The 15,609-nt window shown below is 41.7% G+C and overlaps 1 protein-coding gene across 1 annotated transcript in view; it reads left to right on the top strand.

Moving 5' to 3' along the window:
* The window catches only part of NXPH2 (neurexophilin 2), a 100,204-nt gene extending 84,808 nt beyond the window's left edge, over positions 1 to 15,396 (top strand). The window contains exon 3 of the mRNA XM_029605404.1: positions 13,311 to 15,396. Within this exon, the coding sequence (XP_029461264.1) occupies positions 13,311 to 14,054 (744 nt within the window). The 3' untranslated portion in view covers positions 14,055 to 15,396. The remainder of the gene's footprint in view (positions 1 to 13,310) is intronic.
* Positions 15,397 to 15,609: the final 213 nt, after the last annotated feature.

Genomic DNA, 15,609 nt, shown 5'->3' with positions numbered 1-15,609 from the left:
TGAATCCAGAAAACATGGGATTTATCTAACGTTTGGGTATGGCCAGGTATTTGTATCCTGGAATGGATTGGCCACTGTTTGAAACAGGACTCTGGGCTTGATAGACCATTGGTCTGACCCAGTATGGCAGCTTCTTATGTTCTTAAGGATTTTAAAATTGAGCAGATGGACAATATAGTTCTGCAGAGCTGCTGCTGAGTCTCTGTTGCTTAGGTTTTAGAGTGACCACAGAGCTCCATGTCAGGGGGGTTAGGTTGAGCCAGTCATTTTACTTCCATTTCATCTATGGGCTCATATTACCAGTTTCTAAAGAAAAGCTGGCGTTACTAAGCCGTAAATATAATGCAGTAAAAATCAAAATTGGCTCAGCATCTCTCTTTTGACATGATGGTATACGATCATCCATTATTCAATTTGAATAAAGTTGTAAACAAATGTTAGTCTACTGCTGTTCATTTAACATCTTAGCTAATAAGAAATGGGATGATGCAAAAGTTATTATCTTCAATCCTAAATAAGTATATGAATTTTCTTTCTTTTCTTTTCTATGTTCTGTTAGTTTTCAAATCAATTTGTCAAACTTTCAAATGCTAAACATTTAATAAATGCAGGAAAGTTCAATAAATTTTTCAATTTAAGCATTGACAAAATTAACTTTATATTTCTTTTTATCATTATTACTAGTTTGTCAGTAGATGATGTATTATGTCAGGAAATATTACCTCAAAATAACATATTGATAGATGTCCACATGCTGTCATTTCTCATTCCCCCATCTGTCATTTTCTTATTATACCGCTCTAGCATTCCCTACAGGTTCAGAAGAGGGATGACTTTTGGGCAAGCTACACCACTAATCATTGATGGCAATCTAGTGTTCAGTCAGCAGATACTGGTTTCAGTTTTGTCAGCTGCAATGAAGTATCTCGATCAGGAGGGAAGTTCCTTATAAGATTCATTTATAAGTACTAAATTTGATGGGCTACATCAAGAAGGACTTATCTGCTGAAGCAGCTTGTCATTTTAGTTTAACTACAAGAGACAGGGCAGAATTGTTAAACCAATCCAATTATATGAGCTATTGAACAGGGGGATCCTAAAAACATTTTATCAGTTCTGCAAAGCTCTTATAGCAGTGCAGTGGTTTAGGGTTGGAGGGGAAACTGCAAGTGGATTAGCCTAATAAATTGAAATCTATTCAAAGACTTATTAAATCAAGAGAAGATCTAGAAAATTTTTATTTAAATTAAATCAACCCCCAAAATAGGATATATATATATATATATATATATATATATATACTTACATACATATATACATATATATATGTATGTACTTTCCCGGATAAGCCTGAACTTGCTTGGGTTGCACTTTTTACATAAATGAGCATGTGTGCATGCATATGAACTTGTGTTTTATAACCTGCACATATTATTTGCACACAGATTATAAAACAGAGTAGGAAATTCACGTGAGCCCATCCATATATATGTGTATATGGACACACACACAAGCAGTTTTGAAAGTTATCCTCAAATTGTTGGATTGATCAGTGATAAAGAATTTATAATTGTTAATAAATTATGCATAATGACTGCTATAGCAGCATTAAAACTTACTAAAAGAACTTAATATTGTTCCATGCAATACATTGAAAAGTAAGGTTGTTTTTGGGAGGAAATAATACATACTGAAGAATGAACTAAAGGAAATATTTTCCATATGTGGCATAATCTGTGAAAGGCTTTAAAAATAGCATTCAATATTGAAGAAGTACTGTAACTACATATATATATATATATATATATATATATATATATATATATATATATAACTACATATATGTAACTACATATATATATATATATATATATATATATATGTAGTTACAGTACTTCTTCAATATTGAATGCTATTTTTAAAGCCTTTCACAGATTATGCCACATATGGAAAATATTTCCTTTAGTTCATTCTTCAGTATGTATTATTTCCTCCCAAAAACAACCTTACTTTTCAATGTATTGCATGGAACAATATTAAGTTCTTTTAGTAAGTTTTAATGCTGCTATAGCAGTCATTATGCATAATTTATTAACAATTATAAATTCTTTATCACTGATCAATCCAACAATTTGAGGATAACTTTCAAAACTGCTTGTGTGTGTGTCCATATACACATATATATGGATGGGCTCACGTGAATTTCCTACTCTGTTTTATAATCTGTGTGCAAATAATATGTGCAGGTTATAAAACACAAGTTCATATGCATGCACACATGCTCATTTATGTAAAAAGTGCAACCCAAGCAAGTTCAGGCTTATCCGGGAAAGTAGTGGCACTTATCTGGATAAGTTTGGATTTATGCAGCTCAGTAGCAGCACTTAGCTGGATGTCTGAAAAGTGTTACTTGTCCATCTAATTAGCATTTTTCCAATGTATCTGGGTATGTAAGATTGCTGGATAAGTCTAAAAAAAAGTGCTATTTATCTGGATTAGTTCAAATTTGACCATCTAAATAGCAGCAAAGGCACTACTTAGCCAGATAAGTTGGAGTTTAGCCATATAAGTGTGCACAAATGATATACTTGTGAATTTTCACTTTGAATTTTAAAGGTATATGCAAATAGATTTACTTGTGTTACTTTGACATATTTACCCCCATAAGTTGGCGGCTGCATGCATAAGTCAGGGGATTTTATAGTATGTTTGCAGCAATGAAATAACAAATTTTACCAGTTCGCCCAGTCCATCTGCAGGTTGTGTAGATCTTCTTGGCACTTCAACCTGAAGTAACCCTGTTTCACTCAGACTCCCAACCCAGTCATTTTTTTTTTTCACTTCTGAGATGTTTACAATCTCTTACACCAGATATTGAGTAAGAGTAAATATATGCAAATAAAAAACTTGTGCACGTCATTTTGGCAGGTTGTAAAATAGCAACCCATGCAGATAACTGTTGGACTCTTCCTGAACATCCCTGGCCGATCCCTTTTTTCACACATGCAAGTCTCCTCATGGTACCTAATATGCGCACATATGTTGCAGTTTATACAATAGTGTATACTTGCTTGCATACTATTTTATGTGATTGAGTTATTTTTTACATGCGCATCTTTTGAAAATTAATCTCTTAGCATTTATACCCCTGCATGGTCCCTTCAGTCTGCCAACCAGAATCTATTAGATATCCCATCCCTGTGAGTTGTCCACCTAACAGAAACACATGAATGGGCTTTTTCTACAGCAGGTCCCATATTATGGAAACCTCTTCCTGCTCGGGTTCATAATATTAAAGAAACGACAGCATTTAAGAAGGACTTAAAACCATCCTTTTCAAGGATGCATTTGAAATAAGTGACTAAATTGTCACACAGATATACTAAGCCATCAGGAATGTCTGACATCTTTATGCAACTGTTAAGATTTAAAGATTATGTATTCCGTCTTGAGGTATATGTATTGTTTTTAGATGATTATGCTTGTTGCCAAGTACCCAGCTCCATACTTTGGAGAGCGTGGGCAAGAAACATTTTAAATAAATAAATAAATATTGATTTTATACAACAGGTCAGAAAATCTCATATGATACTAGCAAGGTAATTTTTCAGCAGGTCCTACTTTTTTCTATGCAAACTGCAAAAAAAAAAAAAAAAAATTACCGGCAGCAAGAGCTCACTATCCAGCTGGCCTTTAGTAGGGATGTGCAGAGGGAAGCCATACGTTTCATTCGTGATTCGGATTCGTCGGGGAGCAGATATGTTGCATTCGGCCGTATGGCGCCCCGATGTATTAATACGGCGATTTCTATTCGTGTCCCAGCTAAATTAAAATTAACTACCACCCCTCACCCTCCTGAACCCCCCCAAGACTTACCAAAACTCCCTGGTGGTCCAGCGCGGGGTCCGGAAGCCATCCCCTGCACTCACACCCTCGGTGCCGGTTTCATCATGGCGCCGATAGCCTTTGTCACAGGGGCTACCGGTGCCATTGGTCAGCCCCTGTCACATGGCCATCGGTGCCATCTTGTGCTCCTACCATGTGACAGGGGCTGACCAATGGCACCGGTAGCCCCTGTGACATAGTATGGGCAAAGGCTATCGGCGCCATTTTGAGTACTGGCATTGGATGGCCGGAGTGCAGGAGGTCGCTCCTGGACCCCAGTTGGGGACTTTTGGCCAGCTTGGGGGGGCCTCCTGACCCCCACAAGACTTGCCAAAAGTCCAGTGGGGGTCCGGGAGCGACCTCCTGCACGCCGACCGTCCGATGCTAGTACTCAAAATGACGCCGATCGCCTTTGCCCTCACTATGTCACAGGTACCGACGGTCGGTCCCTGTGACATAGTGAGGGCAAAGGCGATATGCTGCCAGTATTCAAAATGGCACCATTAACCCATTATGCATCACACCCTACCTCATAGGTTCCATTACCATTTGTTTGAACAGAGCCCCTTGAAAAGCATCCACTCTCTCCCTATTGCTTATTCGTTCTGCAGAAGGGATATTCCAATCCACATCTGGCAGATTAAGATCTCCAAATAGCAACAAATCTCCCTTCTTTCCCACTTTTTGGATGTCTTCACCCAGATCTCTGTCCAATTCTTCTGTTTGAGGCAGAGACCTGTAGACCACACCGATATAAATGGAAGCACCATCTTCTTTTTTTTAGGACAGATGATAATGCTTCTTTTCTGCCCCCATCCCTTCCATTTCAGTTACTTGAATATTGTTTCTGACATAAAGAGCTACTCCTCCACATTTTCTGTATTATCTGTCCTTCCTAAACAAGTTATAGCCAGGGATGGCCATATCCCAATAATGAGGCTCAGTGAATTATGTCTCTGTAACAGTAATGATGTCCAAATCTACTTAAGAACATAAGAACATAAGAAATTGCCATGCTGGGTCAGACCAAGGGTCCATCAAGCCCAGCATCCTGTTTCCAACAGAGGCCAAACCAGGCCACAAGAACCTGGGAAGTACCCAAACACTAAGAAGATCCCATGCTACTGATGCCAGTCATAGCAGTGGCTTCCACCATTAAAGCCTGCAGGTCTGGGACTTTTTTGCCCAGATTACGGGCATTCGTACTTATAGCTTTCCAGCTTCTCTCCTTGATTTCTGTTAATTTTTTCACCCACTTCTTGGAGATCTTGGGGGTGACATTTCAATTTCCTTTTGCCTCCCCTGTCCTCTAATTTAAATGCCATATGGTATATGATTTGAATTTTTCACTTAGGATCCTTTTTCCTGCCACAGACAGATGTAAGTCATCTGTGACATGGAGCCTCTTACAGTTCCATACACAGCCCCACCCCCAATATATCCAAAACTTTCATCCTTACATCAAGTTTTGAGGCATGCATTGAAATTATTTACATGGCTTAGCCTCTCTTTTCACTTTCAATGAATAGGTAACACTTCTGAAAAGGCAAGAGTCTTCACCATGTGCCTAATCTGCTTCCCCAGAGTCTAGAAATCTCTCTGTGTGGCTTGGATGTTGTTTCTAGCAAGGTCATTAGTTCCAAGATGGATAATAAAGTCAACTTCAGAGCCCTTACTTTCTTTATTGATTGCATTGACTATCTGATTAGCATTTCTACTAGCTGAAGATCCTGGAAGGCATTTAACTATTGTATTCCCCTTGAAAAGAATTCCCAAATTAGTGCCTCTGATGACTAAGACTCCCAGCACAATGAGCTTCTTCTTATGGTTTTTGGTTTTGTTATGGAGTTTCTGTGTGCACTGGGTTTCTTCTTTCCTTTCCGATCCCACATCAGTCTCCATTGCTACAGCTTCTTCATTTTTCAATAGAGAGAAGGTATTTTGTATTTGTGTCACTTGAGAGCGTGGCTGTCTCCATATCACAGGTTTTATCCTACCAGAGCCCACTATAATCCATTTATTCTTGGTTTCTGGGTGCTCTGTGCAAGTGGAGGAGGGCAATGAAGAATGGGTTAGGGATGTGAATTGTTTTTTGACGATTTAAAAAAATCGTCAGATATTTTTTAAATCGTCAAAAATCGTTAGAGTCGCGATACAATAGAAATTCCCCCGATTTATCATGAAAAATCGTAAATCGGGGGAGGGGGGAGGGCGGGAAAACTGGCACACCAAAACAACCCCTAAACCCACCCCAACCCTTTAAAACAAATCCTCACCCTCCCGAACCCCCCCCAAAAAACGTTTTAAATTACCTGGTGGTCCAGTGGGGGGGGTCCCGGCGCAATCTCCCGCTCTCGGGTCATCAGCGTCATTTTGGCTGCCACTAATATAAATGGCGCCGATGGCCCGATAAAACAAAAAACCCACCGACCCTTTAAAATGACCCCCTTGAACCCCCCCCCCAAAACCTTTTAAAATTACCTGGTGGTCCAGTGGGGGCGCGATCTCCCGCTCTCGGGCCATCAGCTGCGTTAATAAAAATGGCGCCGATGGCCCTTTGCCCTTACCCTGTGACAGGGCAAAGGTAGCGCCGGCGCCATTTTGAATATTGGCAATACGGCCTGAGTGCAGGAGATCGCTCCCGGACCCCCACTGGACCCCCAGGGACTTTTGGCCGGCTTGGGGGGGCCTCCTGACCCCCACAAGACTTGCCAAAAGTCCAGCGGGGGTCCGGGAGCGACCTCCTGCACTTGGGCCGTATTGCCAGTATTCAAAATGGCGCCGGCGCCACCTTTGCCCTCACTATGTCATAGGGGCCGAATAGCAACCTTTGGGGTGGGTGAGTAGAGGCGTAGTGGGGGAGGGACTATAGCAGAAAATAGAACAAGTCAGCAAGAAATCAGTCTATATTAAGGCTAATAAATTACAAATTCAACTTCTCTGGCAGGACGTTCAGGTATGTGTGTCTCAGGAAACGCACTTGAACAATTAATTTTACTACTATATACTAATTTTTTAATGAACCACTGCAGTACCTTCTGAGTCACCAGACCCAAAGGCTACCTATATTTTATAATATATTTGTTTTTATTTAACTTAAAAAACAGTTATTCAATATATACTAGCCAGGATTCTAAAAACAATAACTAGATTAAATATATAGAGACAGGAGCAGATTGGCCTATTGGGGCTTCGGGCATGTCCTGGTGGGCCAGTCAGGCTAGTCACATGGTTGCAGGGCTAATTTGTGCCGCACTGCTCAGAAGAAAAGAAGTTGCCGCTGTCGGCCAGGCTGCGTGGCAAAAAAGAAAGAAGCCCCTGTCAGCCGGGCCACGGGGCTGGAAAGAAGAGGCCCTGTCAGCTTGGCCGTGCCATGGCAAAGAGACTGTTGTTGGGAGCTGCACCATTTAAGACTGTTGCACCGGCAGAAGAAAGAAGTCTGATGCTACCTGAATTCTTTATGTTCCTTGGAGAGAGAGTGAGTATGTATATGAGTAAATAGAATGTAAGACAGAATATGTATGTATGTGTGAGAGTCATTGCACAGGCTCAAGGAGAAGGCTTCTGTTATTAGTATATTCCAGGGAGAGAGAGAGCAAGTGTTTGTGTGTGCGTGTGTATGAGATAGAGCATATGTATATGAGATGGAACATGTATGTATGCATGAGAGAGCATATGTGTGAGCAAATAGCATGTAAGAGAGTATGTGGGTGAGCATGTGTAGGAGCCTGTGTGCATGTGAGGAAATAGCATGTAAGACTGCATGTGTGTATGAGAAAGAAGCTGTGCAGACCCAAGGAAGCCTCTGTTTGTATGTTCTGGGGAGAGAGTAAGTGCATGAGAGAGAATATGGGGTAGATTTTATAAATGTACGCACGGGCGTACTTTTGTTCGTGCACCAGGCGCGAACAAAAGTACGCGTGTATCTTATAAAATCCGGGGTCAGCGCGAGCAACGGGGTGCACATTTGTGCAACCTGCGCACGCCGAACCCAGCGCACGCTGCCTGTTCCCTCCGAGGCCGCTCCAAAATCGGAGTGGCCTCGGAGGGAACTTTACTTCCGCCTCCCCTCACCTTCCCCTCCCTTCCCCTACCTAACCCACCCCCCCCCCCCCGGCCCTATCTAAACCCCCCCCTACCTTTGTTGGCAGATTTCCGCAGGCGTAAATCTGCGCGCGCCAGCGGGCTGCTGGCGCGCCATCACCCGACCCGGGGGCTGGTCTGGAGGCCTCGACCACGCCCCCGGGCCTGCCCCCGAAACGCCACGACACTCGCAGCACACCCCCGAAACGCCACGTCACTCGCGGCACGCCCCCGACATGCCCCCGACACGCCCCCGACATGCCCCTGACACGCCCCCGACATGCCCCCGACACGCCCCGGGACTTAAGCGTGTCCTGGGGCTTGTGCGCGCCGCCGAGCCTATGCAAAATAGACTCGGCGCGTGCAGGGGGGGGTTGGGGTAGGTTTTCGGGGGGTACGCGCGTACCCCTTTGAAAATCTACCCCTATGTGTGCATGTATGAGTGAGAGAGAAGTGAGGGAGCATATGTATTGGTATGTGAGAAAGCATATGAGAGAGAGAGAGAGAGAGAACATGTGTGTGAGGATGTGTGAGTAAGCAAGTGTGTGTGTGTGTGTGTGTTTTGGGGAATATGGGTATGTGAGAAAGAGAGGAGAAAGTTGTGCTACTCTCTCCCTGAACTAATCCATGACAATCTCAGGTGACTTGAAATCAAAAGTTGGAGAGCAGGATATTTTTTTATCCTTATTAGTTTTAATAATTGCGTGTTATTTGATATCTTCTGTTTTTAAATATTTTATTTATTTGGTATGTATCTGCTTTTAATGGTATTTGGGAATAATTTAAAAAAGTAATTATTGGGTATTCTTTTCATCAGCTGTTTTGAACATGTATTCTTTTTATGATTATGGTTTTACTATTATGATTGATATTTTATATATCTTGATTGTATTGTTTGATGTTTAATGAGGAATAGTGATGTTTCTGTTTTTACATTGTTGCATTGCATACAGAGTCTGTCTTGTTACGGTTTCCAATCAGTTTTTGTCTGCATGTTTCTAGTTATATTTTGTCTCTTTATTTTGTATTTGGTGAGGGTCTGCCTGTGTTCTGCATGTGTGTTTGAGGTAAGATATTTTGCTAGCATGTAGTTTCAGCTTACTATCGAGTAAATTGGTGTTTTAGGGCCTGCTGTAACATTTGAAGTGTTGCCTTTTCATAGTTAGGGTTGTTACTGTTTGAGTGCTGGCAGTTAGTACTCTTTTCCTATGGTAGGTTTACTATATTGTAATAACATTTACTTAAAGCTTTCTGAGGGCCAACATGCTTTACAATATGATTGCAGGTGTCTTTTTTGCAGAGTTTCCCGGATGGTACCACAATAGTGCTTGCAAATAATATACATTTTTTAAGTGAAATTTTTCCTTAGAACACTGAATATTCTTTTTCATGTAAAATCTGTTACTATAAATGGTTGTTTTTAAATTATTTGTGGGAAGGGTGGGGTTAGGCATGTATGCAAGGCTGTAAGGTTCACCTATGATACCTAATACCCTTCACCAGCCCTGGCTGCACTAGCTCCATAAGAGAAAGCAGGATTCCATCTGGAGCTGTGCTGCTTTAGGTTAGTGGCTCTCCCCAGTCTCGACCAGGGCTTAATTTTCCCTTTCTATAAGCCCAGGGAACAGTGTGGATCACTTCTGGTCCCTCCTCCCCTGGGGTCTGTAGGCAGAGCACAGCCTGAGAACCATAAACGCCGCAGACTGTGTAGCCTGCAGCCAGTGGGAATGCACTAGAGAGGTGGGAGGGTTGCAGAGACGTGGAGGCAAGGCACAGGCACAGGTCAGAAGGGAGTAAGGTAGGAAAAAGTTCCTATGCAGTGTTGGGGAGGCTTCTGTCTGAGGTGACTATACTGAGCTCTGAGAGAAGCAGCTGGCCCTGGAACCAGTGAGTCTCTTACAGAATGAGATTGGGAAAGGGAGGGGCTGCTACAGAATGGGGAAGGACTGGCAGCAAGCAAGAACTTTACACCACGATGAGCAGTGCTGGACTGGGGGCACGCACTGTGTGAGCACATAAGCAGCAGCACAACAGTACAATGTCAGAGAGAGTGTTTGTGTGTCTGTCAGAGAGAGTGAGAGTCACACACCCTTATACACTTTGTCTGTGAGAGAGAGTGTCTGTATGTGGGGGTATCTTTGTCTCTGATACAGACACATACACACTCTGTCTGGGTGTGTCTGAGAAAGAGTATGTGACTTTGCGGATGCTAATTTGATTGTGCCAATAAACTTTCAGCAATCTAAAAAATGTTTGAGACTGAGTGTGTGTGTTTGACACTGGCTGGCAGTGTCATTACTTGCAACTGGTTCAAGAGCCAGACCAGGAATCCAGACTATATCTCAATTTGCATGGATGGAACAGGGGCTGCAACTCTGCTCACCAATGGTCTCTAGAATATGTTCAACTTCCTAGTTATTTAGGAAAGATTAAGTTTATTTTGGAGATATTTTGGCTCAGTTCTGCTGGGTACCAGGGTTGACATAGTGTGCCTTTGGGAGCTGTTGATACACGTGCTGCAGGGAAAGGGCATGAAGGCATCAGATACCCTTCCGGTATCTGATGCCGGTTTTGAAAAAATTCCCTGGGCCAATATTTTCCTGCAATCTGCCCCTGTATAGAGATTTAAAATAATGCAACAACAGAAGAAATAGAGCAGGAAATAGAGCAAGTCAGCAAGAAATCAGTCTATATTATGGTTAACAAATTAAAAATTCAACTTCTCTGGTCAGAAGCTCAGGTATGTGTGTCTCTGCTACGTGTTATCCCATTTACAGGCCGATACAGTACAGTACAGTTTACCTGCCATTGGACACGTGTTTTCCCTTACCCCTTATTCAATAAGGGGCGGAAAACGAGCATCCAACCCACCGAACCTAATAGCGCCCTGAACATGCAAATGCATGTTGATGGCCCTATTAGGTATTTCTGCGCGATTCAGAAAGTAAAATGTGCAGCCAAGCCATTTTACTTTCAGAAATTAGCGCCTACCCAAAGGTAGGCGCTAATTTCTTCTGGCACCAGGTAAGTGCACAGAAAAGCAGTAAAAACTGCTTTTCTGTGCACCCTCTGACTTAATATCATGGCAATATTAAGTCAGAGGTCCCGAAGAGTAAAAAAAGTTTTAAAAAAAGAAAAAAAAATTGGAAGTCGGCCGGCAGCTGTCGGGTCGAAAACCAGACGCTCAATTTTGCCGGTGTCCGGTTTCCAAGCCCGTGGCTGTCAGCGGGCTCGAGAGCCGACGCCGGCAAAATTGAGCATCGGCTGTCAAACCCACTGACAGCCGCCGCACCTGTCAAAAAGGAGGCGCTAGGTATGCGCTAGTGTCCCTAGCGCCTCCTTTTGCCCGTTTCTACTGCCGGGCCTCATTTGAATACTGTATCGCGTGCCCAGGCAAGTGGCCTGTGCGCGCGCCGGGAGAGCGAGCATTCACCCGCTCTCCCGTGGACTTTACTGAATCGGCCTGTTAGTGATTTTAGCATGCAAACTTGCCTTTGTGAAGTTCCGTGCATTTTAATACATTGGCCTCTGAGTTGTTAGAGGAAGACTTTATCTTACTCCTACATGACAGATTTCAGAATTATCAGGAATAAGCCAATTTTCTAACCCGTGCTGATATACACAATATCATTAACATGCATTAAAAGTACCATGAATACACATTACATTGATTACATGTGTTTTCAGTGCTTTTAATATATGTACGGTAATTTAGCTATCACAAAAATGAATGTAAATCTATGCAAAATAGGCAATGAGTTGCATGACTATGTAAATCAGCTCATTACTTATAAACATATAATAAAATAACATGTGTTAAAGCATACGAACATTAACTCAAACCCATTTCCATGACAAATTAAATTACACATACAAGAGATGTATGTTGTGTAATGTCAACATTAACAAGCTAACTTTAAAATAAAAAATTTACTGACTAATTTTCATGTCATTAACATGAGCCATTTACACAAGATAATTTGCACATCTTAACTGCTCATCTTACTGAATAAGGGGTAAAGCTAGTGCGTCGAAAATGCGCGTCCAAATGCCGGTTAACAGTGCGCTCCACTGGAGCACACTGTACTGTATCAGCCTGATATTTATAAAGTTTAGCACATGACCAACCCTTCCTAATATATAGGGGCGGATTTTAAATGCCCTGAGCGCATAAATCCGGGCGGATTTACGCGCGCAGGGCCCTCGTGCGCCGGCGCGCCTATTTTGCATAGGCCGCCGGCGAGCGCAGAGCCCCGGGACGCGCGTAAGTCCCAGGGTTTTTAAAAAGGGGCGGGGAGGGGCGTGTCAGGGGCGTGGCCGAATGACGCTGCGTTTCGGGGGCGTGACGCGGCGTTTTGGGGGCGGCAACGCGGGCGTGTTTTCGGCCCGGGGGCGTTCCGGGGGCGTGGCCGCGGCCTCCGGACCAGCCCCCGGGACCGGAACACGGAGCGGGGCAGCCGGCCGACGTGCGCAGATTTACGTCTGCTTTTCGTAGGCGTAAATCGTGGAATAAAGGTAAGGGGGGTTTAGATAGGGCCGGGGGGGTGGGTTAGGGAGGGGAAGGGAGGGGAAGGTGGGGGGAGGGCGAAGGAAAGTTCCCTCCGAGGCCATTCCGAAATCGGAGCGGCCTCGGAGGGAACAGGCAGCGCGCACTGGGCTTGGCGCTCGCAGGTTGCACAAATGTGCACCCCCTTGCGCGCGCCGACACTGGATTTTATAAGATACGCGCGGCTACGCGCATATCTTATAAAATGCAGCCTACTTTTGTTTGCGCCTGGTGCGCAAACAAAAGTATGCGAATGCGCAATTTTTTAAAATCTACCCTATAGTTTGTAGAATAAAATGCACACTCGTGCTATTATAATAACATGACATAGAACTGTTACTCATACAAGACACCAGCTCCTGCTTATTTTTGATGTCATATTTCTGTAATCCAAGTATCTTTATGCCTTACTAACTGCAATATTAATATTAAAATTTGAAACACCTTATACATAATTCTTTTATCATAGAAAAATTCACCATTATAAGTTGACATTTTCATCATACTACTCCAAACCTTTTCAATATAACAGTGTCCATTATACTTTTGATATGTGCTTGAAGAAATAAAATAATGCAGGAAAAAGTAAATTCTTTTGTGATCACAGTTTTGTAATGTTCTATTATTATGCTCACAGTTAGTTGTTGGGGTGCTATATCTCAGGCTAACATATCATAAAAGGAAAATTCTGTTTCTCCATACAGTCTGTTCAACCGGAGAGTACACATTTAACGTTGAATTGAACACAATTTTAGATTTTTAATATTCATTTCTTTTTATTTCTCTTTTGAAACAGATTTCTTGTGAAAATAAGCAAGTAATAAGTGCAACAGAAGTGCTCGAATGGGAAGAAAAATATGCCGCAAAGACGATGGTTGGCAATGCTGTCCATTCTAGGATCATCAGTCCTTTGCGTCTGTTTGTTAAACAGTCACCAGAGATCAAGCACAGCCAAATGTCTTATTTGGACAGCACAGAAAGCTTTTGGGATTGGTTATCCAATATAACTGATGCTCAAGTGTCCCTTGTACGAACGAAACGCAGGCCAATAGTAAAAACTGGGAAATTCAAGAAAATGTTTGGATGGGGGGATTTCCATTCTAACATCAAAACAGTAAAACTGAACCTTCTGATAACAGGGAAAATTGTTGACCATGGAAATGGGACCTTCAGTGTGTATTTCCGACACAACTCAACAGGCCTTGGAAATGTTTCTGTCAGTCTCGTGCCACCCTCCAAGGTGGTGGAGTTTGAAACTTCTCCACAGTCAACTCTGGAAAACAAGGATTCCAAGTCTTTCAACTGCCGAATTGAATACGAAAAAACTGACCGAGCCAAGAAAACTGCCTCATGCAACTTTGATCCTTTTAAGGTCTGCTACCAAGAGCAGACACAAAGCCATGTTTCCTGGTTATGCTCAAAACCATTCAAGGTCATCTGCATTTACATTGCCTTTTACAGTGTAGATTACAAACTTGTGCAAAAAGTCTGCCCTGATTATAATTATCATAGTGAAACACCATATTTGTCCTCTGGTTGATGAATCTTTATTATGCGAACATGGTGTATTTTTTGGAGTTACTAAAGGTATCCAGCATTGGCAGAAAAGTTATTGACTTAAACAGTAAGCTTTCTTTAATTTTCTGCAGATTGACAATGCCTCTTTATCAGGTGAAAAATAAAATAGTGATTGTGTTAGTGCTGTAAGCTAGATATTTTAATCTATAAAGGATCAGCTCTGTTTTCTTAGCATCCATTTACAATTGTAACATCTAGATGCAGCACATCTGTATAACCTGAGCGGTGTATCAGAAAGTTTCAACATGTGACATAAAGAGATCCAAGTATACATCATAAAAATGCTGTCATAAAGGCACTTATTTGAAGCATTATTTGAAGATTAATTTATTATAAAAGAACAAAACACCATGGTGTCAAACAATTACAAATATTAAACAGTTAACAAATATCAAACATCATAGTAAAAGATAATTTTCAAGGAGTTATTTCCACTGAATGCAAACTGATGAAAAATGTCTCTGCATCTGATTCTGTTAGTCCATAATAAAATATTCCAGTTGGAACTGAGTGAGTAGCTGCTGTTCCTAACATCTACATAGCTTCAATTCTGGAACATACTAGAGCCATGCAAACAGTCGATTACATGGAGATATTTGGTCTGTGCCAATTTTTTTTCCTATGCAGAAAAATATATTTTCACATTGGCTCTGGAAAAATCTTACTCTGCCTTGTAGAGATGTACTCCTGTGCAAATGTTTGGCACACCGCTAAATTTTGCGGAACAATGGTAAATGTACTTACTTACTGTGCGTTGGTTTTCCTTCCCCTCTGCAAGCTCACAAAAAGCAGTTTTGGTATAGTTTTGTTGCCCATTGTGAGGCTTTCCTGTACCATGACAATGATAGCTTTGCCATGGCCGTACTAGCTAAGCATTACCTAAAAAAGAAGCCTAAGAAAATGTATGTATTTATTTATTTATTTATTTATTTAAAGGCTTTTATATACCGAAGTTCATGTACTAGTACATACCGCGTCGGTTTACATAGAACCAAAATTGGAAATTACTTCAAACAAGTGGATACAAAATAACAAGGCTAACTTCATAGGAACTTAGAACTTGAAGGTAAAGGAGAGAACAAGACATAAAGATACTGAAGGTAAAGGAGAGAACAAGGCATAAAGACATAAAGAAAATATTGCAAGGTTTAGTGATCTATGTGACACTTCACCTATTAGTACCGGATTAGGCAATATTAATGTTTATTTAAAAATGTGTTACTTGCTTATATTAAAAAAAAAAACCCTCAAAGTTAAATACATAAACCACAGGGGAAATAACATTTACAGAAATATCAAGTGTAGTAAGAATATAAACAAACAATGAAAGACCAAATACAAATATATTCAATGGAGACCCAGCTGACCCCCCTTAAAATATGGCTATCAGATAATATCATATTGTGCAATCTGAATACAGCTCTTATGCACAAATCACCACATCAGGAGGGATATGTTCACAAATAGTGCTATTTGCAGACCAACTCAAAAGCAGTCTTTTCCGATAGGACAATTAT

The sequence above is a fragment of the Rhinatrema bivittatum genome, chromosome 6 (assembly GCF_901001135.1).
Source record: "Rhinatrema bivittatum chromosome 6, aRhiBiv1.1, whole genome shotgun sequence".
Taxonomy (NCBI): Eukaryota; Metazoa; Chordata; class Amphibia; order Gymnophiona; family Rhinatrematidae; genus Rhinatrema; species Rhinatrema bivittatum.
Note: the sequence above shows the minus strand (reverse complement) of the source record. Positions and strands in the feature narration are given on the sequence as shown.